At 44.0% G+C, this 26,343-nt stretch overlaps 2 protein-coding genes across 4 annotated transcripts in view; one reads left to right on the top strand and one right to left on the bottom strand.

Moving 5' to 3' along the window:
* CDH23 (cadherin related 23) overlaps window positions 1-26,343 on the top strand; it is a 565,943-nt gene that overhangs the window by 419,531 nt on the left and 120,069 nt on the right. For both annotated transcript variants that reach the window (XM_059729899.1, XM_059729898.1), the window contains exons 26-27: window positions 2,152-2,265; window positions 4,704-4,852. In XM_059729899.1, the coding sequence (XP_059585882.1) occupies window positions 2,152-2,265; window positions 4,704-4,852 (263 nt within the window). The remainder of the gene's footprint in view (window positions 1-2,151; window positions 2,266-4,703; window positions 4,853-26,343) is intronic.
* On the bottom strand, window positions 11,176-25,742 carry C6H10orf105 (chromosome 6 C10orf105 homolog). Of its 2 annotated transcripts, none has more exons than XM_019484354.2 (2): window positions 25,589-25,742; window positions 11,176-12,027 (listed from the first exon to the last, which is right to left on the bottom strand). In XM_019484354.2, exon 2 carries the CDS (start codon window positions 12,020-12,022, stop codon window positions 11,603-11,605), a length of 420 nt encoding a protein of 139 aa, XP_019339899.1. In that variant the 5' UTR covers window positions 12,023-12,027; window positions 25,589-25,742; the 3' UTR covers window positions 11,176-11,602. The 2 variants fall into 2 exon arrangements, with proteins under 2 accessions (XP_019339899.1, XP_006269998.1); XM_006269936.3 differs by lacking the exon at window positions 25,589-25,742 and adding an exon at window positions 25,234-25,582.

Genomic DNA, 26,343 nt, shown 5'->3' with positions numbered 1-26,343 from the left:
CATTTCTCTGTACCCAGGTTTTGGGGTGGTGCTGCTGTCTGTGGGTGTTGCTGTGGTGTTCTGAGAGTTTGCAATTTGTGTTGCTGAAAAGCTTTGGAGTGATGCTCTGTGCAACTGCCCTTTCTTTCCCAGCTGTTCCAAAAGTTATGCAGTATTGCCCTCTGCTGTATGGAAGTTAGTATGGTACCCCAAATACCATACCTGTTAGCTTTAGCTGCAAGTATTTGCAACCTGTAGCTGATAGAGAAATGCAGTACATTATTTACTTCTCTTTACATTCTTCTTATACAGTTTGATTCTCACTCAGATGGTTTTGACTGAGATAGGAGGCAAAATACTTTTGTCACATCCTTCCTCTCAGTATCAGCAAAGCAAGAAGACCAAAAAGATGTAGCATTGTGTTTTCAAAGTAAATCTGTGGCTGAATGCATGTCTCTATAAACATAGCACCTCCTTAAACAATATGCTATACGTTGTTTATGTCTTAAACAACATGAAGTAAAACCCTGCACTCCATGTGCTCTCAGGTCCTATCTGCCCGTGTTACTGATATAAACATGCTTTAATTTCTGTTACCACTGCAGAGTCAATAAGACAACAGGAGAGCGAGCCAGGTTGGGAATTCTGGTCATAGGATTGGCAGTGCTTTCTTCTCCTGCGACCTGGAGGTTGCATTGCTTAATCTGATTTGCCCCCATAGGTGTAGGACAGTGTTGTGTAATAATGACTGTAAGACCATGCCTACATCCCAGTGCATTCACCCTTCATTTACCCACTCTGGTTCCATTCCATTACCAGCATGACCCCACTGCTAGATCTGAAATAAGAAGTCCCAAATCCCTTGTTCATTATTTCGAAATAGCTACATTCTAGCTGCAGAAAGTAAAGAAAAGGCAAAACAACCCCAAACAGTTTGTTCTTCAGATACCAGACTCAGTTTTCTGAATATGCTGATAGGTGGTAGTGGTGGGAACTCACTTGCAAAGTGAGTGCATGTAATATGAGATGGGTGCAAAACAGAGAAACTGTTACTGTTACTTTGGAGTTGCTTTTCTCACTGTGGCTACATGGGGTTTGTCCCACAGCCCCTCTGTCTCCTGAAGTAAGAAAATAACTGTGTTTCCCCCTAGGTCCCATGAAAGTTGTTACATAAAATGATCAACTTTTCCCTGAAGGCAATGAGAAAACTGCCCATTTGTCTTTTACTTAACACAACATTTCCTGTAACTTGTAAAAGGCTGTTATCTATCCAATAAAGGTCTTGTGTAATCTTTGGAGCAATGGAGAGAAGAGGGCATGTTTTGGTTTGTTTATTCATGACCATGGAAAACAAAACCTCTTTTCAGGCATGGGTAGATTGTTTTGGTGTACCCAGTTTGGTCACAGACCAGGTCATGCAGCACAGGGTTGTGCTGGCTAGAACATAGCATGGCAATGTTGTTTTGTTGCTTAGGTCAGAAAGGGTTGTGCAAGCCTTGCTGGTCACTGCAAGGTCATCATACCAAGTAGCCCTAAGGGTTGGGAGAACCATAGGATATTTCATAACAGTGAAAGACTTTGGCTGTGCTATCTTGTCCTATATCCTGGAGATTGCATTGCTTCATCTAATTTGCCATACCAGATGACACCATTGACTCTGTAATGACTATGGGTGCCTATAGATGTGCTTGGGGGTGGGGTGGCAAGGTTTAATTAGAGCAGTTCCCAGAAAGCCACTCTAACTAAAATGCCTCACTGTCACATGTATTAAACATCTCACATTTCAAAATGGCCACAGGGGCACTTTAACTAAAGTTCATTCAGCAAGTTTTAATTAAAGTGCCCCCGCTGCCATTTTGAAATGTGAGATGCTTAATACACGTGATAGTGAGGCATGCTAATTGAGTGCTGTCTGATGCGTTTGAATTAGAATGTGTTAGAGCATGTCTATAGTTACCTTACGAGACTAAGCCATTTCTCGTCACTGCTTAAGAGACAAAACAGCTACCTACTGTGGTGTTCTCTGTACGTAGGAAGCATCACTTTGGATCAGTGTTGGTGTTTTCCTAACAAAGTACATTGGATAGATCTCCATTGCTTGGTTTATTTTTAACTTTGTTTGTCCCTTTGTTCTTTTCACCTTTAAAATTGTTTTGTTCTCTTCTCCTGCAGGTGGAAACCAAGATGGCAAATTCAGCGTTGGCTTCAGAGATGGAGTGGTCAGAACAGTAGTGAATCTTGACAGAGAGACTATGGCATCCTACACCTTGATCCTGGAGGCCATAGGTAAGGGTTTCCCCCCTTTTCTTTTTGTGCGTGTTTGCTTTTTGCTGTTCAAGCAGTTGGGTTAGGTTGCAACAAGTCATGTTGCCTTACGGATGCAAAGATAGAAAGAACTGTCTACAAAGCATCATTCCAATCCAGTCTGTGAGATTTATTTTAATATAATAATGTAATAATAGGGTTATATCTTGACCTGTACATGGTGGCAGCTGGTTTAATGGTTGCCAAATAAGTTAATTATCGGTGTTGGTTGTGTCCTGGTGTTTCCTACACTGCTCCACTGTGACCTGAAAAAAAACCTCCTCCTCAGGGTAAGAAGGTGATTTAGTTTTTAGTTACAGTATATTCTGCCGCAACAGTAATATTGTACTGTGGAATTATGGTGCCACAAAGTCAGTCTCAAAATGTCATGCCAGCCCCTGCCAATTAACACTGTGGAGCCAGCTGGCATGATAAAAAGGGACTAAGTGCCAGAAACATTCTGGCCACAATCACCACAGGCCTACAGTGCTGTGTTAGTTTCCAGGACATTTTATGAAAGAAGAAATTAAATGGCAAAGGAAATTCCCATGGAACACAGAATCTGCTCTTGAGGCAATGCAGGTGAAAACCAGGTGGTAGATGCGCCAGGATAATATAATCAAGTTACCAGTAGTTTCCTGGTATTTAGAGATGAGGATAATAATATTTCTCTGGTAAAGATGTTGGCCCCTTTCTGCTTAGCAAAGCAGAGGAGAATTCTATCTTTCCAATTGCCAAAGAACCCCTTGCACGTTTAGGTTATCTCTTATATTACTGATTGGTGGGAAAGTTGGTAAGCATATCTAAAAACATAATGGATCAGCTCAGATCATCAAATAATTACCCAAATTCTTGTGTTTTCCAAGTTGGCAGGTCCCATAGCCTCCAACTTTGATAACTTAGCAGTTGGCTTATGTCAAGGTATGTTGTTAAAAACATGTTAAATTTTTATTTTTCATTCTTCTTGGTAACCCTTGGAAACTTAAAACCAAACTGCATTTTTTTGCCACTTCTATGTCATTGATCCTATAGCTAGGATCCTATGATCCTATATGCAGTCATGCTTTATCAGAGCAGGATATTGTGTAAACACTCTTCTCCCATGGGTTTTAAAATTTCATTAAAGATGAAGAGAAACAGGATATAGGATGTGAAGGTCATTTTCTAGGCCTCTTAACTTTTACCAGTTCCTCAGTAATTGGCAATGAGTTGATGGCTCAGTGCATGGGATTGCTGTGCTTGTATTTCTTATGATGTCATATACTGGTTCCCAGTAGATCACTTAGGAGACCTTTCACTGATGACCAACCTCTTGGCATAATTGGACAGTTCTTAATTTAGTAGCGTAGTAATACTGAAGGGTGTGGCAGGCCAGTAGGGGGCACTCCTGCGTTGAGCCACGCACCTCACTGCGCCCAACCACCTGCCAGGTGCCAAGTGCTTCCCTGGGGGTGCCTCACGTCTGACTGGCCCCCTTCCTGGAGCACACCCGCTAGCCTGGGGGTTCCACTGCCACCAGCCAGGGCTGGGCTTGATCCTGGCACTGTGCCCCCTGGGAAATACAGGCCTAGTAGCCCTCAAGGGTACTTGATTCACTTCAAGAACTTGGGATGCTTCCCTCAGTCAGAAGCACAAGTAGTGGTCTCCCTTAGTCAGCCGAACCAAAGGGACCCCAAGGCATAATCTAGAGGAGAACTTTATTGGTTACAGAGGGGTAGGGTTAGAATAGAGTACAGGGTAGAGCAATATCAGAGAAATCCCATAGAGCAAATTCCCATGACTGGGTAGCCTTTGATTACGCATCTGAGTTACTGCAAGCTATATATCTAGTTAGATCTCAGGTAGATTACTCACAAGTATCATCCAGAGGCAGGTGGAGACTCCCTCTGGAGGCAGGCAGTTCCTTGATCATGGGTTATGAGAGAGAGAGAGCAAGTTTCAGACGGTCCAGCTGTTCTCCCTCTCTGAGTCTTCCTCATGGCTACTCCTGCCCCCTCCTCCTGGGCAGTCCTTAACTTATATAGCCCTTATGACCTCATTTACCTGATCCAATGGAGGCCAGCATCTGTTGGCTGTCAGCCAACCAATTTGAAATGCATCACTTCTTGCTGGGCAGACTGGCAGTTCCTAGCTCCCCAGGGAGCAAGCCCCTTACCCAGGTATGTGATACCAGTCACATAGCCAGAGGGAGCAGGTTTCCCCCCTCCCTCAGGAGTGTATCCAGCTCAGGTTACCTAAAGAGTTAGGGTAAGGTGCGTCTCCTCTGCTGGGCCCATCCTAACCAAACTGTCACAGAGCAGAGTTTTTGGGGAGAAATAGAGGTGGCCTTCTGCCACAAAGGGATTGTCTATGACCAGCAAAAGAACTTCCTGTGTTTAAAAAGGTGAGGTAAATCACTCCATGTTTTTATTTTTTTACAGATAATGGCCCTGCAGGGAACAGGCGGACTGGGACAGCCACTGTGTACGTCACTGTGCTAGATGTCAATGACAACCGGCCTATCTTCCTTCAGAGCAGTTATGAGGGAAGCGTACCTGAGGACATCCCAGAATCCAGCAGTATAGTGCAGGTAATTGACTCTCCATTTTTCTTGGGTCCAATAGAAGAGTGTGAGATGGGGAGTCTCACCTCCATTCCCTCTCTCTACCTTCTTGCAGTTAGCGAGAGAGACAGATACTGAGATATCTTTCCACCTCTAAGTCACAAGATTACCTCTTTGCCAGTGCAAAATTATTCCTGTTTCTGTACTTGTTAGTCATTCATTTCAATCTCTAGATGGTCTAAAAATCAACAGAGAGGTAATCTGGTAGAAAGGAAGCTGGGCAAGGACAGACAGGGGCTCAAATGGTAGTGCTATGAAAGAAAAAACTTGAAATGGCTTCTATCCATTTTTGAGAGAGAACTGCTAGCAGATGCCTTTTCTTTTCACTTTCTTTGGCTTTTCTTCTCCTTCTGGCTCAGTTGGCATTATGTGTGGTATGTGAGGCCAAGGCCCTAGCAGCAGCAGAGCTGTATTTTGTGAGTTCCAATCCTGCCTTGGGTAAACTAACATTTTTCAGAGTGTGGAGAGGAAGGAGAAAAATAGGCAGGTCTCAGTAGCAGGCACCAAAGGCACCAGAACAGAGCTGCTTTCACAGGGACATTTGGCTAAGGCCTTAGCATCTTTTCTTTCCTCCTAGGGAGTTAAGAGGCTGGGAGGACACAGAGCTGAGTTTCTGAAGAGAGCAAGTGTGTATGTAAAGAGGCTCTGAGGGGAAAATAGTAAGAAAAGAGCTTGGAGTCTCATTTTTATTTTTGTCTCCCCTTTGGAACTTGCCATCAGTAGCTGAATGGCTGAATGAACAGCTGAATGAATGCATGTATTCATTGAGCCCCTGAGCTGTTGGTTTCCAACTTCACTTCAAATCAAAACACTTTCTGGAGCAGGCACCCAAGCGTCTTTGCAGTGCACCCTGAGAGAGCTTCTTGTGTCTTGAATGTATGGCTTGGTGCTGGAAAAGGGATAGAGCTTTGTCCCTGTCCTGTGTTGGAGAAGGAGAAAGCAAAGCAATTTACTGGAAAAAATGAATGGAGCCTTTCACCTGCAGAGAGTTGATTTGATCCTCACCCAGCGTGGTAATAACTGAAAGTTATTATATTCCAACATCTGTGGTTCAGGGTGCATTTGTAAAAGACATTTCCTTTCAGAGCAACTTGAAGCGCTCTTGTGTCCTCACAGAAATGTGTTCTATAGGTACGCTCCTCTGATAGTCTCATTTTTTAGCTTTTTATGTGCGGGTTCTGGGTTATTCAGAATGCCTGTGCTCCACTTTAGCTATGCTAGAGTGTAATTTTTTTAATGATATAGGTGTACCCAAAGGTCATGTGCCCTTTTTAGTGTATGCACATATACATTGAAGATATATGTAGAAAATCCAAGAACTGGGCAGGCTGTGAGTTTCTTCAAACCCTAGGATCCACATCATCAAGATGTGGGGGAACTGTTTCTGTTCATATTAAACCTGATCTTCACAATCATGTGTGCCCTCACTTCTTAGGCTGCCAATTCAGTGCCATGTCCACATGCAGCAATTTAGGATATAAGTAAAAAAAAAAAAAAAAAAAAAGGGGGGGGTGAATTCAGTGCTTGTCCAATAAGGATGAAAAGAATGGGGATTGCAAAGTATCTCTGATGACTCTGAGATAGTTAATGTGGGGACCCCTTTCTTGAAGGGGACAAGTGACCAGTCTGCGTTAGGCTATCTGGAACTCACAGGTGAGAATGTAAATCTCCACCCTGGGTCTAGGAACATGTACTTTCAGACTCCTCTTCCACCTGTGTAACACCAGGTCAGAGAACTAACCTCCCATTTCTGGGCAAAGGCTGAGAATTGTGAAATTAATTTCAGCACCCATGAAAGCTCCTTTCTTATACATTTCCTTTCTACCTGATGTCACGGTCATCCAGAGCAAATCCAAAAATGACTGAGAACAGTTAATTACAGGCTTGCCATGATTTTCTGTACGATATGGGTGTATAATACAGAAAGTTAATGCTTGGCAAGTAAGCCCCCAAGGTGAGTTATAGCAAGATCCCCCAGAGACTGTTTTGCTGCATCAAGTTGCTGAAGCATCTTGTGCACCAGCTCTACTCCCCCAGCATTTGCCACCCCTCCTCCTGCAATGTGAAGAGCTTGTACTATACAGCTGCCTCTCCCAGATCTGCACAGCTAAGTATCCTCCTGCTTCACCGGATTCCTCTGTTCCCCACACAGGGTCCACTGAAGGTTCCTCTGACAGTACAGATTCATTTTATAGGGGCCAAAGATTTGTCTCTGGTTGTCTTTGTAATTAGCCCATGTCCTTTTGGAGGCGCAGCGACAGGATGAACTTTCTGCTTTGGTGATACAGCCATGGCATTCAGATCCCTACTGGAATTCAAGTTCTGTTTCCAAGTTCTGGTGGATTTGCTCTGGGTACCCACAGGCTGATCAGGCCTCCTCTTAAAACGGCACGTGCTGGTATTGAAGGTTTTGGTTTGTTTTTCCTAATCAAATATGGCATGTGCGGTCTCTGCACCTGCATTGAACCCTTTTGATGAGAGTTAAACTGAAATATGTTTTCTCATGAAAAGGTGTTATTAAGAAGAAATATAAATACTTGGAACATACCTCTTGTTTATGCAGGAACTTTTTTGTTGCTTCAGCGTGGCATGGTGGTCCATATTAAGAGGCAATGCAACAACAGCTCAGAACCAGAACCAGTCTTCATAGTAGAACCCCTCCTCAGAGACGAAGATGCTTTCTAATACACATACTGAAAGAAAATGTCCCCCGAAAGTCTGAAAGAGGGAGGAGGTGACAACCTTGCAGAATTCACCAATAAAACCCATTTCAATAACCCAACTTTTTATCAAAGGAGAGTAAAATGCATTACACTGCATTTAAACCGTGTCAGCTAAGACAGCAATACAGGGAAAAAGTCAGTTTAACTCAACAGAGTGAGCTGAGGTACCTGCTTTCTCCATCCCTTTGGAATTTTCCTGACTTTTCTAATGTGTTACAAGCTTTTAGGGCTAAAAGTGCTCAGGACCTAACAGTTCCCGATTGTTCTTAAGGGGGCACCTGCCACTTCCCTGATCATACTGTGAACTGTTCAGTGCTGGGCATTTCACTTAAATAATGAAATAGGAACTGTCAGGGGCTGCATTTTTTTAATTGGCCCTAAAATATTAAAATATGCCATTTTTATTTATGCTGCCTTCTTCAGGCAGCCTTTCTTTAACAGGGGAGCCGATAATCCCGCTGGTTGTATGTCCTTACAGATAACTTCTCTCACTGGTTATACATCGTGTTCAGCAGAAATGAGTGGGTACATAGTTCCTTTCCATGTAACCGTATCTGGACCGTATCTGATAAAGAAGACCTTTATCATGCTTTCACCTTTATCATGCGCAGATTTCCCTGATCCTCCTGTTCACTGAAACAGCTTCTCAGCAGACATTTGTGGAATTTATCATTGAATGGACAGCCTGAGAATTATAATGTGGCAATATCTATGCAGATATTCTCTGGGAAGCAGGCAGAGGCATGCATGACACCTGTTTAGTAAAAGGCCAGCTGAAAGAACACATTTTCTGCATACAAAACTTCAAGCTGTTCTGGAATGACAGTGAGTGCCTTTTAAAGGAGGCCCTGATTCAAAAACAAACTAGCTAAAAGAATAAACGTTTAAGTACCCTAAATGAAATACAAGAGACATTGTCAAGGAATATTTCTGCATAAGAGGAATACGAGTTTCAGATACACCATTTACAGTATGTGTAGTATACCTAGCTTCTGTCATCCACTTGAGGGGCCAGCATTTGTTATGTGGTGAGATTCTGGCTGTTAGCCCAAGTCACTTGTTTAGATGTTGTGATCACCTATACACTTGCCCAACGCCTGCTCCAATGCATTCTAATTAGCACAGGTGGCAGAATGCTTCTCCAAGCATGGCTGTGAAACCCCTGGAGTCCCTGCAACCCTTACTTTCTGGACAATCACCCCTTCTGTCACCGTGATGTTTATTATTATTATGAAGGAGGCTGCCCCAGGGTTTCCCAAATTACTGTCAAATGACCACCAGGTGCACTGTGGTCCCTGCCTTATGGGCTAATTGCATGGCTCAGTTCCTCCTCTACACTGTGCCCCATGCCTCGCAGATGGCATCCTCATTGTTCTCTTTCGCTTAGCCTCTCACTAGGCCCCTGGACACTTGCTGGTCCCACCCTCAGCCTCTCACTAGGCTTCTTACATCAATTAGCCCTGGTCCGCACCTGCCAGCAGCTTCGCAGGCTACCTGATCTCTTGATGAGGCAGGCATCCCAATTGCCCTGCCACAGCAGACTCAATCAAGTCTGCTGTGACTAGTTTAGAATACTCCAGCAGCCTTGGTGTCACATCTCCACATTTCAGGGGCAAGCTTTAGTTAAAGCACCCCCTTGCCAGCATTTTGAAGTGCAAGACACTGAGTACATGTGATGCTGTGGGCATTTTGATTAGAGCAGCAGAGCTCTGTTTCTTTCTCCTCCACATCCTGAAGCATGTGTGAAAAGATGCCCTGCATGACTTTAGCCAGCATTTTCCAAAAGAAATTAAGCAGCAGCATCTGAACTGCCTACAACAGCTTCTTATAGGTGTCTACTGGACCTCTCCCCATTTCAGACCTGGAAGCAACACCTCCAGACATGTTTGTGAATCTGAAGTAAAAAAAATCTCAGCTCCCCTTCCACCCATCCTCAAACCCTACTTCTCAGCATTTCCTAGAAAGGGGTCACTGTTAACAGTTAAAAGGCAAAAGATCCCCTGGAGCCCAGTGGTAAAAACTCCCCAGAACCCCAGTAGGGATTCTTATAAGAGCAGGTATTCATCTTTTCTTACTAGAATTAAAGGCTACTGCTTATTTAAGAGAGAAAAAAATACAAAAGAACTAAAAAATATTGTATTAGTTGAATTTAGGTGGGTTTAGCAAAGCTTCATATGCTCAGTGACCCAGAGATAGACCTGTCGAGCACTATTAGGTTTCCATTTATCTCCTCATTCATAAGTACCTAGGAGCCCTTCACCTTGGGAATAACAGAGAGGACTCCCAGAGCCCAACAGTGCTTGGGATGCTCCACATCCTTATTTTAAAAGAACATACCTATTTTGTAAGCAGTGCTTACAGGACATCACTCTTTCCCATAAAATGTCCACATTAATAGCACAGCATCATGATGATGTGCCACTCAGTGTGGCAGCGACCTGTCACAGCATTGAGGGGGTTAAGATTGCTGTGGGGTGACACTGTAGTGGAAAAGAAACTTTTGGCAGCTCAAATTCCACTCCTGGATCAGCTGTTTAGCCAAACATCTGAAGGGAGACTCTAAACCTAACAACACCTGCAAGGCATTTCTTCTGACTCCTACCTCCTTGCAAGCTAAATACAGTGCCTTGAGCTGCATCTGTTTCCCTCCACCTATCCTGGGTTAAAGTTAAGGGAACAGTTCTCTGCAGTTAAGCCACAGTCCCACACCTGGCTGGAAAGAAACTTTTGCTTCTTCGTAAGTAGAAGAGCGTGAAGTCTTTCTGTCCTTGGCAAAACCTTTGGGAGTTCCTCTTCTCTCATAGATTCATAGATGTTAGGGTCGGAAGGGACCTCAATAGATCATCGAGTCCGACCCCCTGCATAAGCAGGAAAGAGTGCTGGGTCTAGATGACCCCAGCTAGATACTCATCTAACCTCCTCTTGAAGACCCCCAGGGTAGGGGAGAGCACCACCTCCCTTGGGAGCCCGTTCCAGACCTTGGCCACTCGAACTGTGAAGAAGTTCTTCCTAATGTCCAATCTAAATCTGCTCTCTGCTAGCTTGTGGCCATTGTTTCTTGTAACCCCCGGGGGCGCCTTGGTGAATAAATACTCACCAATTCCCTTCTGTGCCCCCGTGATGAACTTATAGGCAGCCACAAGGTCGCCTCTCAACCTTCTCTTGCGGAGGCTGAAAAGGTCCAGTTTCTCTAGTCTCTCCTCATAGGGCTTGGTCTGCAGGCCCTTAACCATACGAGTGGCCCTTCTCTGGACCCTCTCCAGGTTATCCGCATCCTTCTTGAAGTGTGGCGCCCAGAATTGCATGCAGTACTCCAACTGCAGTCTGACCAGCGCCCGAAAAGAGGGGAAGTATCACCTCCTTGGACCTATTCATCATGCATCTTCTGATGCACGATAAAGTGCCATTGGCTTTTTTGATGGCTTCGTCACACTGCCGACTCATGTTCATCTTGGAGTCCACTAGGACTCCAAGATCCCTTTCCACCTCTGTGCCACCCAGAGGCACAGAACTAGGAATTCTCTGAACTAGGAGTTTTATTGACTAAGGTTTCTGAAGAGAGTCAGATATTTTAACATCAGCATGAACATGCTTTATTATAAAAGGGATGGAATAAAGACTTCAAACTACCAAAACTTGGATAAACAAAGACATGTTAACAGCAGGGGACACTTTCCAAGCAGAAATTTAAGAATTAGTGATGCGTCAGTCAAACACTTCCCTAAGCCAGTACTGCTGGTCATATGTCACTGCTGGTGTCTAGTACCAGGTTAAAGGACCCCAGGAAAAGTCCCCGTTAGCCCTGTTTGGATCCATCCAAGTGTTACAAAATGTCATGCTCCTATGCTGTCAGTTATGAGAATCCAAAGGCTGCTTCCTTTCTAGTCTTCCAAGTGTTTTTGGATGATTTGAGATCTTATTGATAGTAGTAAATGATCTGAGATACTGGGAGGTGCACTGGTTTCTGAAGCAGAATTGTAGAGGAACAGCAGCATCACATTTTAGTGGACTCCATGAAGTCCCAGTCCTGGGCAGCTGGTGGCCTTCTTGGACAGGTCCGATGATTCTGGGAGACAGGCTGGCTCCGTCGGAAGCTGTTTATGGAACGCCTCAGGGAGCCCAGCCGCTTCCAGAGCCTCAGCTGCGGTTCGCTGGCATCCTCTGGGTGGTAGGGCATGCACTCATGTGGTCCATAGCGGGACTGGTCCAGTGCTGCTGGTTTGCAAAGAGTAACGAAGATAAGACAGGTGGCCAGGAGAAGGAAGATGCAGATGAGTACAATGATGATAGGCAGAGGGTCTGACTTCTCCACTGGGGGCCCAGAGCTCAGTGGGACCAAGTTAGTTGCAGTAGCTATGAATTCAAGAATACTTAGAGTTGGAGAGGTCTCATTCCCAGCTTCTTCTGTGTTCATCTTTCCTGCAAAGCACAACATAAACAAAAATAAAGTGAGTTTATCAATAGGCTGTTTGGTGGCCCCTGTAAGATAGGAGGGCGGATTTACCTAGAAAATGGCTAACTTATGTCAGTTGGTATCCATGTGGCTACCATCAACAAGGAATGAAATTAGAGACAGAATGATGCTGTCATCTGTAGGGGTAGCCTGTCCAAATCGAGGCTACAGGAAGTTTGCAGGACAGTGAGCGGAGAAGTTGTGTTGTAGGTGTCCTATGGATAAAGAGAGGACTTCCATCTATTGGGCTGTCAACACAGCATCTTTTACCAAACTAAAATTGACCCCCAAATGATTTAGAGATTTTTTTGCTGTCCCAGGAAATGAGAGGGTAACTGAATTTCCATGGAGTCTGTCAGCCTAGTGGAATATGCACCTCTTAGCACTCGACTCCTAACTCTGCTACCCTCGAGCAAGTTGTGTGGCTCTTTATTCTTTTTTAATAAAAAAAATGACTCTGGCTGATACAGTCGGAAAGTAGGACTCTCCAGAAAGTAAGTATAAGCTGCAAGGCTATGGATCTGTTTTCCCAGGGTACCCCAAAAGAGCCCTAAACTTAATAGATCATAGCATAGATCTATTAAAAGTTCTATGCCTTAAACCAGGAGTGTCAAACTCCTCTGGCCCCATGGGCCAGATGAGTGGCATGGGACTGGTCCACAGGTGAAATGAGTGGTGCAGGTCCAATCCCATGGGCCAGATCTGACCCACAGACCCCCATCTCTTCCCCCCTCATATCAGATCCAGCACCCGCAGCACTTCCTTCAGCCAGTCCAGGACTGTGCCACACATGGCACCCACTCCAGCTGGTCTGGGGTAGATGTTCCCTCTATGCCAGATCCAGCACCCACTTTGGCCAGTCTGGGACCACACTGCATGCAGTGCCCGCTCCAGGACCCACATCACATGTGGTGCTTGCCCTGGACCAGCTGGAGCTGTGGCCATGTGTGGCTCATGTCCTGGACTAGCCAGAGAGGCACTGGATAAAGGATTTGGGTGGGGGGAGGCATTCCAGACTGGCCTCCTTGAGAGTTGAATGATGTGGCTCCACATGCCATCTCTTTGATACCCTTGTCCTAAAGTAAGCACCTGCTGTAAAAGAGAAAAACTGTTAAAAGGAATACATGATAAAAGGGTATGCTGTATATCTGCATATAACCTGCCTGCTGCAAGGCAAAATGCACCCTCACTGCAGCCCCCCATATGCCACTTCCTTAGTGCTGATATTACTAAGGAATACCTATGTGTGGAGCTCAGTAAGGAAGTATAAGTCTGTGAGTCCATGAAAATGCTTTCATTAAAATATTTGTAACAGAATTTCTGGATACATCAGAAATTTTCTCAAATTGTATTTATTGATGGGAGGGGTAAATCCCCTTCAAAAAGAAACAGTAACTATCCACAAAAAAAATCAAAATTAAGTTTTCATCAGAAGTTTTGCAGGGGTAAAGAATAACTTCCTGACCACACCAGTAAGGGGAATTCATCTGTGTGTTATATTCTGTTGACTCAGATTGATTCAGTGCAGACCAGGCATTGGTTTTTCAGCAAAGTCTCCTGAGACTGATGATCTAAATTCCATTACTAAAGCATGTTACCAAGAAGAGTTCTTGCTGAAATCAACCCTATGTTAATCAGGGCACAAAAGGAACTACTTTTCCATTCTCTGTTAAATAAAATCTGTCACATGACTGCCTGCGAGGTTCCATTCAGTCATCTCGCTCCTGGCTGTCTCCAAAGCAAGTGACAACCAATGCAGGCAGCATCCCTGCTTGCAGACGCAGTGCTGTGGAAATAGTGCCAAATTCCGGTGCCCAGCCAGCGTTGATATACCATTATAGACTTGCCCCCTCTTTTCTTGTTCTCAGGGAACTTTCCAACCTAAGAGCGGGTACTGGAGTTAAAGCTTAATTACACTTCACCTTCCTGCAGAGAAGCCAGTGGGGAGGGAGAGTATTAAAGGGTCAGTAGATTGGTCCACAGCAGGGCAGGGTCCTGCAGTGGCAGGTAGAGGATTTTTTTTTTCCTTTTTAAGAGTAAGCCCTTTTAATAGCTATGGCCTGTAACCCGCTGTGGAAGAGATTATTTGTGGAGTCATTTCTTTCAGATGTAGAAATGAGACTGATTTCTTGTTCTTATATTCAGGAAAAGGGAAGAAGGAAGCCAACCTTATAGAGAAAGCCAGGCATTTTTGTGAATGCTGATTAACTCCTTCCTAAAGCATCACAGGACAGTTAGGGTTTGATTTTTGCAATCACCATTTTATAGGCATTCGCTGCACTCCCATGGCTTTCACACAGATTGCTTAGATAGTCATTTAACTTGTAGTATGTTTCCTTTCCACTTTAGGAAATGGATAGGAGACAGGTCAGCTAAGTAATTTTTAAAATCATTACGTATACATGTGATTAAATATTACAGTAGCCTTCAAAAGCCCCAGTACATGTTGGCTCTCCACAATGCTGGGTGCTATATCCACATAAAAGACAGTCACTGTCTGCATGGTTCACCATCTAAATTACATACTAAGCCACTATTTTAAATGAATATGATGAATATAAGATGCCTATAGACCTGACAACTTCTGCAATGAGAGATGACAGTTCTTCTTAACTACACAATCCTGACACATGCCCAGAGCAGGTCTGTCCTGTACAATGAATGAGGCAGTGGTCCCCTTGCCACTCCCAGTCTGCTCCCACCTTATTGAAATAACAGAAAAGAAAAGAACACATTCTTCTAAAGCCCTAGCCCAGCACTGCTTGCAGCAGTCTTGAGCTGCAGTTGCATGGAAGGACATGCTCAGCCCTGGGGCAGAGCATGTCCAGTGCAGATTGACTCTAGGCAATTTATCAGATTTCTACTGAGCATGAGGAACCTGTGATTTTTACACAGGATTAAAACTTGGCCCAATTTGAGCAGGTTTTGTAGAGAAGGCAAAAGGCAGACCCACCACTTAGATCCTAGTTCCCAAAGAATGTAGGAGGGGAGGCTACAGCCTTTCAAGGGAGGATCTTAAGAATTCTCAACATGGAAAAGATGTATTTCCCTCCCAAAAATGTACTTGGTAGCCATGTTGGTCTCAGACAAAAAGAAACGCAAAACTCTAAAACTTTTGGTTCAGAGATGATACCTTTTATTAGACCAACTGAGAAATCACAAAAAAAATTATCTACCCTCCACCCCCCCCCCCCCAGCTTTGTTCTTGGACATGACTCAGCTGTTTGGATTGACATATTACCTCCCCCCAAAAAAAGAAAGAAAAGAAAAAATCAGCCTGGGTCAAAGCCTTGACCCAGAAAACTTCAACCCACACAGTTGAAGTAAAAACAAGGTCTTATGACAGGAAGTGTCAGGCACCCTATATAGTCATCACTCCCAGCTCTGTCTAAAATGAATAAGACAGACAACAAAGTGTCGTTATTTCTACTTTACACCTGTGAAGCAGAAAGATTAAGTAACTTGCCTGAGATCACATAGTAAATCTGTGGCAGAGGAGGGAGTTAAAAAGATCTCAGTCCCAGTTCAGCACATTAGCTACAGACCTACTAGCTTTTGCTACAGACCTACTAGCTTGCTTTCTCTCTGTGCTTAGAGCCCTCCTTGTCATACTTGTCATTCTGAACATTCCCTTCCTCAGTCGCAGTGTTTTTAAACCTTAGCCAGCCCATACAAATTTTTCCAGCTACATCCTTATGATGAAGTCCTTCTATAAATGAGTGTAGCAGTATCCACAGCAGTGAGTCTCAACCTGGGGTACCACAAGATCCTCTGAGGGATGTATCAGGAGATGTGAAGAGGTAAGCAGGTAAGGGCAGGCTCAGGCTCCATTTGCGACTCATCTCCCTTTCCCTGCCCAGCCCCTCCACAAGATTGTAATAATTAAATTAGTTTTTTAAATGGGGTGTGATTCTATTCACACAAATTATGGAGGGTTATCTCAAATTTAATTAAGGGTGCCTTGAGTCCCAAACGATTGAGAACCACTGATCTAAAGCAGTCTTGTATCATTCAGATCATCTTCAAGTAGGTGGAATCCTTTGCAGCCACCTCAGACAGCATTGTGTTTGCTTTGCGTTGCCCGAGAAAGTCAAAGCAGCCATAGCAGGGCCAAAATCTGATTCACAGGCTAGACTTAACTTACAAACTAGTGGCTGTCAAAGCCTACTAGTGATTTCACTGATAATGCGAAAACTCTCAATTAAGCTAGTTGAGAGACTTGTAACAAATCACTTGAGAGTTGAATTTAGTAAAGTACAAAGGGCTACTTATACAAAGTGAGCTGCCCACATGTAGCCTTCATTTTTATACCAAGTTAATATTAAAGAGTCGGTTTCTATAGGAGCTTGAGCTTTACACTGTTGTACCAGTCATGGTATAGGCTACAGAAGTCTGTAGAAGTCTTATCCAACCAAGAAGTTAACTTTCTGTCCCTCTGGAAGCAGAAAAAAGTGTGTGTGAAGTCCTTTTTACTTGTCACCGTCATCATTTTCAATATAAACCCTGCACCCGATATGTTAAATACATCCTGAAGCATATGAATGCGCACATATCCTGGCACCAACAAGACCACAGTTTGGGGGGAAAAGTCTTCTATGTATTTCTGCCAAGAGGAATTAACAATTGCAAAATATTTACCATGCAAATGATTGAGGTACTAGAACGGCAAACAGGCAGTTGTAAAGCACATTTTAAACACATGCAGGAGGCCAATTTCTTACGTGTCTGTACATTTCAGACACATCTATTAATAAAAACGGGCAACAACATTTTACACACATGCACACACTCGGTAAATAATCATGTTGTGTTGTTCCTTTGCAATCTTTAACATGGTGTCATTACTGGCTTAGCCAGGCAGCCCCTAAAATATCTGTGGCTGACAGCATCTGTTCAGTATGACAAAGAGCATACACTAAATGGACACACCTGAGATTCAGTATACACTGCTGTAATTCAGTCCCTCTGTGATGCTGTATCAAGCCCTCATTCCCCTCATTCACAGCACTCCTGGATCTCCATTTATCTCACTAAATGTGAGCTCAGATCTATGTCGCAGGGCAGCCCCTCCTCCCACCCACAGGCTGTGTTTTCCAGGTTTATAAAGACATGCTCGCTTTTGTTTCAAGCTCTGCTCTTCCCATCCCCTCTGGAAGTGCTGCTCATGAAAGAAGTTTATTCACAATTCTTTCAGAAAGAGAAATTGCCTTCCACGCACCAGGGAAGAGGCAGCATCCTCTGCAGGTCCCAAAGCTGCCCTGCTGCAGTGGAAGGAGCTGTATGTAAGGCTAGGGAGAAATGTACTTTTTAACAGTTGTAGGACAGCAGTGCTGTCACTCAGGAGGGCATCAACTCCAATGTAACGGTTGCATTTGCAGTTTTGTAGCCACTAGGGCTGTGCAAAATTTTGCTGCCAGTTCTGTTTTGACGCTGTTTCGACCTGTTTCAAGGTCAAAACAGCAAACTTGAAACAGAACAGATATAGTCAAAACAGCCTCGAAACAAAATGAGGCAAGTCAAAACGTTTCGCCATTTCAACGCTATTTCGACGGTTCACCCATAGGTTATAATGGAGAAGGACAAAACAGCCTATAACTTTGTCATTTCTGGCCTGATTTGGATGAACTTGCAGTAATGGTAGCCCCTTCTGAGGGTGTGAAGCTTGCCAAGTTTCAAGGAGATATGTGCAGGGGGTTCAGGGAAACCGCACCCCAAAATCTGAAAGCAAAACTCATGTCACGTGTATTCGTTAAGCCACAGCAGGGTCAAAACTGCAGGCATGCTAGCCCCTGCTGAGGCCACAAAGTGTGTCAAGTTTCAAGGAGATAGGTGCAGAGGTTTGGGGGAAACTGAACCCCAAATTCTTGAAAGCAAAACGGGTGCTTGTGCAACTGACTGTCTCTGTCTTGGGGCAGAAGCAATTCCTGGCTCTGTATTGATTCTTTTCTCTCCTTAGTCTTGTGGTTTTGTAGGTGTTAATCCTTGCTCATTAACTCATTATCCTCATTAGCTACTGTGTATTGAGCTGGACCCTGAGTGAATCATGATTGATTGTGTAACACAATAGCTAGCTAGCACAAGCACCCATGTCACAAGTTTTGCCTGTCAACAGCTAGGGGTGCAGGGCCCCAGAACCCTTGCACCTATCTCCTTGACAGCTGGCAGGAGTCATGGCCTCAACAGGGGCTATCATGCCTGCAGTTTTCACCCTGCTGTGCCTTAACACACACGCAGTGTCACCCATGTCATGAGTTTTGCTTGTCTGCAGCTTGAGGTACAGATTCCCCCAAACCCCTGCACCTATCTCCTTGAAACTTGGCAGGCTTTGTGGCCTCCACAGGGGCTAGCAAGCCTGCAGTTTTGACCCCACTGTGGTGTAACACTTACATGTGACATGAGTTTTGCTTTCATGTTTTTGGGGTGCTGTTTCCCTGAACCCCCTGCACCTATCTCCTTGAAACTTCGCAGGCTTTGTGGCCTCAGCAAAGGCTAGCATTCCTGCAAGTTTCATCTAAATCAAGCCAGAAATGACAAAGGTATAGGCTGTTTTGTCCTTCTCCATTATATCATATGGGCAAAATGTCAAAACAGTTTCGCCATTGCAAACCTGTTTCAACGGAACAAAATGGAACAGCTGTTTCAAATTGAAACAGAATTTGAAATGCAACGCTGTTCCATCAAAATGTTGAAACACTAGTTGAAATGGAACACTGCCATTTCACACAGCCCTAGTAGCCATACATGTAAGCTGCACTGCTGCAACTTTAACTCTGAATGAAAGCCAGTGTAAATTTAAGAAAGATTACTTTCCTCATCCAGGAAGTCATGAGTTGCTGTAGAATACAAGAAGTCAGTGTGCAAAAGGCAATATTTTTTATTAGATCAACTAGACAGTTGCAAAAAAAAAATTCTCTTTATTTCCAAGCTTTTAGGCACACACACTCTTCCTCAGGCATAGGAGAATGCAAAAATAGTTACTGTAGTGCATTAGGCTAGGGACAGACATTATACATAAACTGGTTTAAGTGATCAGAAACTGGTTTAAACCTGTAACAGAACAGATATTTAGTGCACATAAACCAGTTTGAAAATGGTCGAAACCAGTTTGAGATAAACCTGGTTGAATGTAGTATCAGACTTGACTGATTTGAGTTGAACCGGTTTATGCAATCAATGTCTGTCCCAGACTCTGCTGGTTTAAGTTAAATCAGAGTCTCCCAGCATCCTGGCATGCTCTCTGGGCTGGGTGGGGCTCTCTGCTCCACAGCAGAGCTGCCCCTCCCCTCCCCTCTGCTCCTTGGCTGGAGCTCTGGCAGAGACTGCGGGCATTTGCCTGGCTTCTGGTCTCTCCCTGTCCTTTAAGCAGGGATTGCCCCATACCCTCTGCCTTACACAGGCACACAGCATTGGCTAGCAGACCACATGCTGGCTACAGTCCATGCTGTGGCAGACAGGACAAAAGCAGAATCAATAAGTAGCTGGTAATATCCCTCTGTTGTTTTCTTAATGGGCTGATAAACACTGTGCTATCAATTCCCTGCTGAGCTGGTCAGAGGCAGGGGGATCCCCCTCCCTAGTCAGATTGTCTTTCCTGGCCCTGGCCACGCCCCCTCAGCTCAGAATTGTGGAATAGAAGGGAGGGCTGCTCTGCCACCCCCGGGGCTTCTAGCCTGAGCCACTGCAGGCATGTGTCTGCATTTCTGGGATGTCTGTGGCTAGGGACAGATATTCAAAGAGCCCGAGCCTGAATTGATTCAATCTTTGCAGATTAATCTAACCAGGCTAGGAGAGTAGATTCAGGCTAGATATCAGGAAGCACTACTTCACAGTTAGGGCAGCTAGGATCTGGAACCAACTTCCAAGGGAAGTGGTGCTCACTCCTACCCTGAGGGTCTTCAAAAGGAGGCTAGATAGGCACCTTGCTGGGGTCATCTGACCCAAGCATTCTTTCCTGCCCATGGCAGGGGGGCGGACAAGATGATCTGTTCAAGTCCCTTACAACCCTACCAACTATGAAACTATAAACTGGTTTGTAACTGTACAGACATCCCCTCTGGACTGATGAAATGCAGGCACATGCCTGCAATGGCTCAGGCTAGAACCTGAGGGGTGCTAAAGCAGCCCTCCCTTCCCTTCCACAGGCTGAGCTGGGGGTGGGGCATAGCCAGGCCCCATCCTGAGTGGCCCAGCAGGAACTGTTTATCACCCCTAACTCAGTGTTAATCAACCATTAAGAAAACAAACCTCTCCATTAGTTCAAGCTCTTCTTAAATAGGTTTCCAAGGAAAGACATTAAGCTACCTAGTGATTACCTCTAAAAAGCCTGTCTGCCTTTGTCTCTGCCACAGCACAGACTGTAGCCAGCATGTGGTCTCCTAGCTAATGCTGAGAGGTATAAGGCAGAGGGTTGGGGGAATAATCCCTGCTTAGTGAGGAGAAGCCAGGCAGATGCCTGCAGTCTCTGCCAAGCTCCAGCAAGGGAGCAGAGGGGAAGGGCCAGCCCTGCTGTGGAGCAGAGAGCCCCACCTAGCCCAAAGATGCATGCGGGGATGCTGGGGGAGTCTGGTTTATCTTCAACCAGCAAAGAGGCTGGGACAGACATTGCATAAACGGGTTTGACCCAAATTAGTTAAGTCTGATACTACATTCAACCAGGTTTATCTCAAACTTGTTTCAGCCATTTTCAAACTGGTTTAGGTGCACTGAACATCTGTTCTGTTACGGGGTTAAACCAGTCTGTCCCTAACCTGTAGTTACAAACTGGTTTAGCCTAGCCAGGTTAGACTAACCTGCAAAAATTGAATCAATTTACACTTGGGCTTTTTGAATGTCTGTCTCTAGCCTTGGAGACCACCAGTGCTACTGTCAGAGAATGCCTCAGAGGGACACAAGGAATCAGAACTCATGGTAGAGGTGATATCTTTTATTAGACCAACAAGATTTTTGCAAAAAAAACACCCTTTATTTGCAAAAATCTAATTGGTCTAATAAAAGGTATCACCTCTACCATGGGTTCTGATTGCTTTTGCCTCTAGATCAATATGGCTACAACCTGGATACCAGAGGGACACAAGGGACACAAGGCACTCTTCACATTGCCTTTATGGCAATTCCATTGTCATCTGGCTTAGGAAGGAAGGGGGCTGTGAGTCATTTTTTTCTCATTGACCCAGTCAGATGGGTATCTGTATCATTTTCAGAGATGCATTATCAAAGGCTGTACAGAGCTCAGGCTTTTTTTTTTTAAATAAGTAAATTCTTAGCTGTCATCTTTGCAAAGGCAGGCTTGAACATGTGAATTCAGAAGCACCCCAGAGGTTCATAAGCCAGAAGCAATGAAAACAGAAGCCTAAAATATACTAGATTTTAAAATATCGGGTTTTAAACCAATCTTATAATTATGGGAGGAGTTGATTCATGAATTCTGAATGCTTTGGGTAACCAGTACTGGGATTAGAACAGCTGTTATTCAGAAGACTCAGAAATGGTAGGTTGAAACAGGTCTCAAAAGGTCATCTATCAGTTACTTCCTGTGTCACATATATGATACTCCTGATAATCAGGTTATTGCAGGAACATCATTATTATTGACTCCTGTTTAGTTGATTCATGAAGATCCTTTTTGCAGTGCTGTTGCCTAACCTGTTATTCCCCTTTTTATATTTCCCCCTTAACTTCTCTTACAAAATGTAGTTCATTTTTTCAGTTCATGAAGGTAATTTTGAAGTCTAATCCTGTCCTGCAAACAGCTTAAAACACTCCTGGTTCAGTGTCATCTGCAGATTGTATAAGTGCATTCTCTATTTGCTCCTCCACATAGTTAAAGAAAATATTGAAGAGTCAGCTCTAAAACATATCCCTTCACAACTCCACTTAATATGTCCTCCCAGAATGACAGTGAAACCACTGATAGCTTCTCTGAGTATTGCTTTACAACAGTTGTATCCCCAATTTAGAGTAATTTCAAATAGATTATATTTCCCTCGTCTGCTCAGCAGAGTATCTTGTGGTCTCACCCTTCCATGTGTTTTCAAAGATAGTAAGTAATTTAAAGGCATCTTTGACTAGTTCCTTAAGCACTCTACATAGATTTCCTTGGGCCTTACTGGTTTTTTAACCTGTTCTTTTCCTAGTCTGGTATGCATATCTACCCCTTTGTTGTTGAAATTGTGTTAACCATTTGGCTACTGTTAACCTTTTGGTAAAAACTAAAGTGAAAAATACACTTCAGTTTTCTCTCTGTCATGCATAATTTATTCCCCTTGCCAGTTATGTAACGGACCTATATTTTCCATGAGCTTTCTTTCTCTTCTAAGAAATGCAAAACTCTAGAACTCTTGGTTCAGAGATGATACCTTTTATTAGACCAACTAAGAAATCCCCAAAAAATATCTTTGCAAGCTTTTGGGCAGCCGTGCCCTTCCTCAGGCTCAGGGAAAATTAAAGATGGTAAAAAGTAATCTTCCCTTATTGCCTTTTATGTCCCTTGCTGGTTGTAACTCATTCTGTTCTTTAGTCTTTCTAATGTTGTCCCTGTATTATTGTGTTTATTATTTTGTCTTCATCCTTAGCAATGTATCCATGTTTCTGCTTTTTGTGATTCTCTTTTGATTTTTCAGGTCTTTAAAGAGCTCCATTATGGAGCTCAGAATAAACTAAGGATATTGCAGATATAAATCACTTATGCTAGCCTCTGCGCTCCAAATTCCACTCTTGGTTACTACCAGTGAGTAGCCTTGTGACCACTTCAGTGAAGCTATTTCACAATTGCATTGTGAAACTAAGACTGAATTTGGCCCTCCACCACTGACCCAAATAGTGGAAGCTCTCTTATAAATCAGCTCACTTTGTGCACGTATTTTATAATAATTTTATAATTATTATTTTATAATATTTTTTCCACTACTGAGATGCCCCACTTTAATTTTCATTGTTGGATTCCTAGGACAGGAAATAATACAAAACCTAAACTAAAACAGGCACAAAGGTCTGACAAAAACATTCTTGCACTCTCTCTAAGATCCTTTCCTTATCTCATTTCTTCCTTTATTCGCTTACATTTGGTAATCCCTTGTTTGTTTCTAACATGGCTCTGGTGTACCCATATAGAGCTGGTGATGAGAAATGCCATGACCCTGCATGTCAAAGAAGGAATGAGAACCTCTTCCATACAGACTCCTACCCCCCATCTTAAGAAAAAAAAAATTGTGCTGCAGCACCAAATCAAAGCCCTTCCTCACTTAATTGCGGGACTATATTACAGCTTTATATCAAGAAATCCAACCAAGGTTGCAGCTGGAATTTCTTACTAGAGCTGAATGAATAGCAGGGAAGAAATGGCAAGTATCCATTTGAATTTGACACAGCTTCAGTTCAATCATATGTACAACCAGAGGAGACAAATCATTTTAAAAAAATAGTGGGTCAAATATATTATTTACAGACTTTATGAAATTAATTTGATGAATTATTTCTTTAAGCGTGTTAACAAATGATTTGCCTAACAATATTTTTAACCATCCTGGATAACCCATTACCCACAGCTTTGCCTTCAGCATACCCTTATGCTCCACAGTTGCTAGTCTGTGAGGCTAACACAGCAGGCACAATTAGGTAGAGAAATCCAGCAGTGTTAATGAAAGGCCGATTGCAGAACAATCTGTCTGCCAGCAGCCAAAGGAAACGCCATCCCTGTTCAGTTTCACATAGTGTGAAGTGACTGGCACAGGTCTGCTATGTCTATGATTTGGACCTGGGATCATGTTTTGGGATCTGCAGCTGAAGGCTGGGAAAGTGACCCAAGGGTTTTACTGTGCAACATTTTCACAACAAAAGAAGAAAAATATAATTTCTGAACTAAGTAAGAACACTGCTCTCTCTCCTCCATCTCATTAAATAGCAGGTATTTGACTTGGGCTAGTTCTCTGCTTTTTTATGTATAGATTCATAGATGTTAGGGGCTAGAAGGGTACTTACAAGATCATCGGGTCAAGCCTCCCTGCACTTGGGCAGGAAAGACTGCTGGGGTCAGATGACCCCAGCAAGGTGGGCATCAAGCCGTTTTTTTAAGATAAAGCCACTTTTCGAAAATAGCGACTTTATCTTCTTGAAGATAGTGGCTTTATGGTTGTTTTTTTTGCAGTCTCACCACCACATCCAATTTTTTACGAGGCAGTTATTTCTGGTGCCTTCTGCTGTTGTGTCACATTGCTGCAAAGGGGCCTTCGTTCTTTCCCTTCCCATCATCTCACAAAATTGGTGATGCCTTCTGCAGCAAACCTATGTTTCTTAATATGCAAAACCCATCACCTACCTGGAAAAGGGAGGAAAATGTCATGTTTGAGTCTGGAACTAACAAGCACAAAGTTTTAGGAAACTAAATGTGTTGGTACTGATTACTCAACTGGAGCCGATCATAATCAACTGCATTTGGCTGCCCCACTGTCTTCCCGACAAACCTAAGGGCTAGGGAAATAAATTGCCTCTAAACTGGTATAAGTGGTCGAAAACTGATTCAAATCTGTAACAGAACAAGTTCAGTGCACATAAACCACTTTCAAAATGGCCAAAACCAGCTTAAGATAAATCTGAATGGATGTAGTAACAGACTTAACTGATTTAAGTTAAATCAGTTTGTTGAACTTCTGTCCCAGATCCCCTCTGGATTCAAGTTAGCTCACAGTCCCCCAGAATCCAAGGATGCACCTCCCCTGCAACACCCCCCACCCTCCAAGGTGGGTTGGCTAGCCTTGGCCCAAGCTGTCTGCTCCAGCACCAAGCTGCACGCTCTAGCGCCCCCCAACCCCACCCCACCCCACCCCACCCCCTTCTGCCCTGAGCCACTGCAGGCATGTGGCAACATTTCTGGAATCAACAGTGAATGCTTCACTGGTTTATTAGTCCAATTCTATGCAGTTTATACTAACCTGCAAAGATGGAACTGATTCACCTTGGGGCTTTTTGACTACTTAGCCATTCATGCAAGTCTAGCCCTCCCACACTGGGATATCTTAAACAGGAGAACAGGATAGTGACCATGAATACACCAAGTTTGGCTGCAATAACCTTATTTCAGGACCATCCCAGACCAGATCCCATCCCCAACAGTGAGCCTTTTAAGAGTGGGAGCAGGAGAGAAGGTGTCTTGATGAAAAGGAATTCACTGCACTGACCTTTTCCTTAGAAGCTGTCCCCAGGAAGAGCTGTGTAACCCCACTACCACAGGCTGCCGAGCACTTCTTCAGACTTAGTGCAGATCATCAGTTGGTTGGTTTCCCCCTGCCTGCTCCTGCAGCTGCTGGTGTGTTTCCAGGACAATCCCAGGCAGTTGCATCTCTTCCCCGGGCTATCACTTACTCTAGATCTCCAGGGGGCATCTCCTTTCTCCCTGCGTGGACTCCCATGCCTTCCAGCCCTTTACAACTTGGGGGTGGAGTGAGGGGAAGGTGGGCTGGGGGGAAATGGTAGCTAGGGGCTGGGGCTAGCAAGAACAGACAAAGTTTGAGTAACTTAAAAGCACCCACTAACCTTAAAGCACTCCTGCGCTCTAGAAGCTACACACTTTTTGGTTATTCCTTGGGCTAAGATTCTTTCCAGGGCTTGGAGATGATGGTGTCTCTCGGGAGGGGATTTAGGATGGAACTGGTATTCTCAGTGCAGCATGTGCCTGTGTTAGCTCTCACCTTCCCCTGCTGAAAGCCAGAATGGTACAGTCTGCCTGCTGGCCTCTATTCACTGAATCCAGCATTCAGGTTACTCTGGGAACTGGTGTGGGTTCAGCGGTAGGGGGAAGGGAGGCCTCTCTCCTGCACACTCATTCCTGTTCTCACAAACACTTTCTCCCTGTTCTTTTGCATTCTCCTAATATCCTTTCCACAGAATCTTTCTTTCTTTTCTCCCATATCTGTTAGGTCACTTGGAGAATGTGTTTGTACCGTCTTTCCTCCCTATGGGATATGAAGAAGTCCTAGCATATTTTTCAAAGTTCTGTTTCCCTGATCTTTATTTTGGGTACTATCAGAATTAGCACATCCTGACTCCCCTGCTTGGGCTAGAATAGTGATTCTCAACTGTGGTTTGACTTGAGGTATCCCTCAATAGACTCAAGACATCCCCTGGAAAATGCCATCTCTTAGTTTTCACTTGTTTTTTGACTTCAGAAAAATGCCAGGCAATTCTTCTGTTGCAAAGAAAGATCACAACAGCTCAGACTGTTTTAACACTCTGAATTCCCATTTGAAATCTCTGAGTTTATCTTGGGAATAATCATGTTTGTTCAGCTA

The sequence above is a fragment of the Alligator mississippiensis genome, chromosome 6 (assembly GCF_030867095.1).
Source record: "Alligator mississippiensis isolate rAllMis1 chromosome 6, rAllMis1, whole genome shotgun sequence".
Taxonomy (NCBI): Eukaryota; Metazoa; Chordata; order Crocodylia; family Alligatoridae; genus Alligator; species Alligator mississippiensis.
Note: the sequence above shows the minus strand (reverse complement) of the source record. Positions and strands in the feature narration are given on the sequence as shown.

Coding starts and splice junctions, on each gene's coding strand:
- C6H10orf105 (XM_019484354.2), bottom strand. CDS start 12,022: ATGAACACAGAAGAAGCTGGGAATGAGACCTCTCCAACTCTAAGTATT.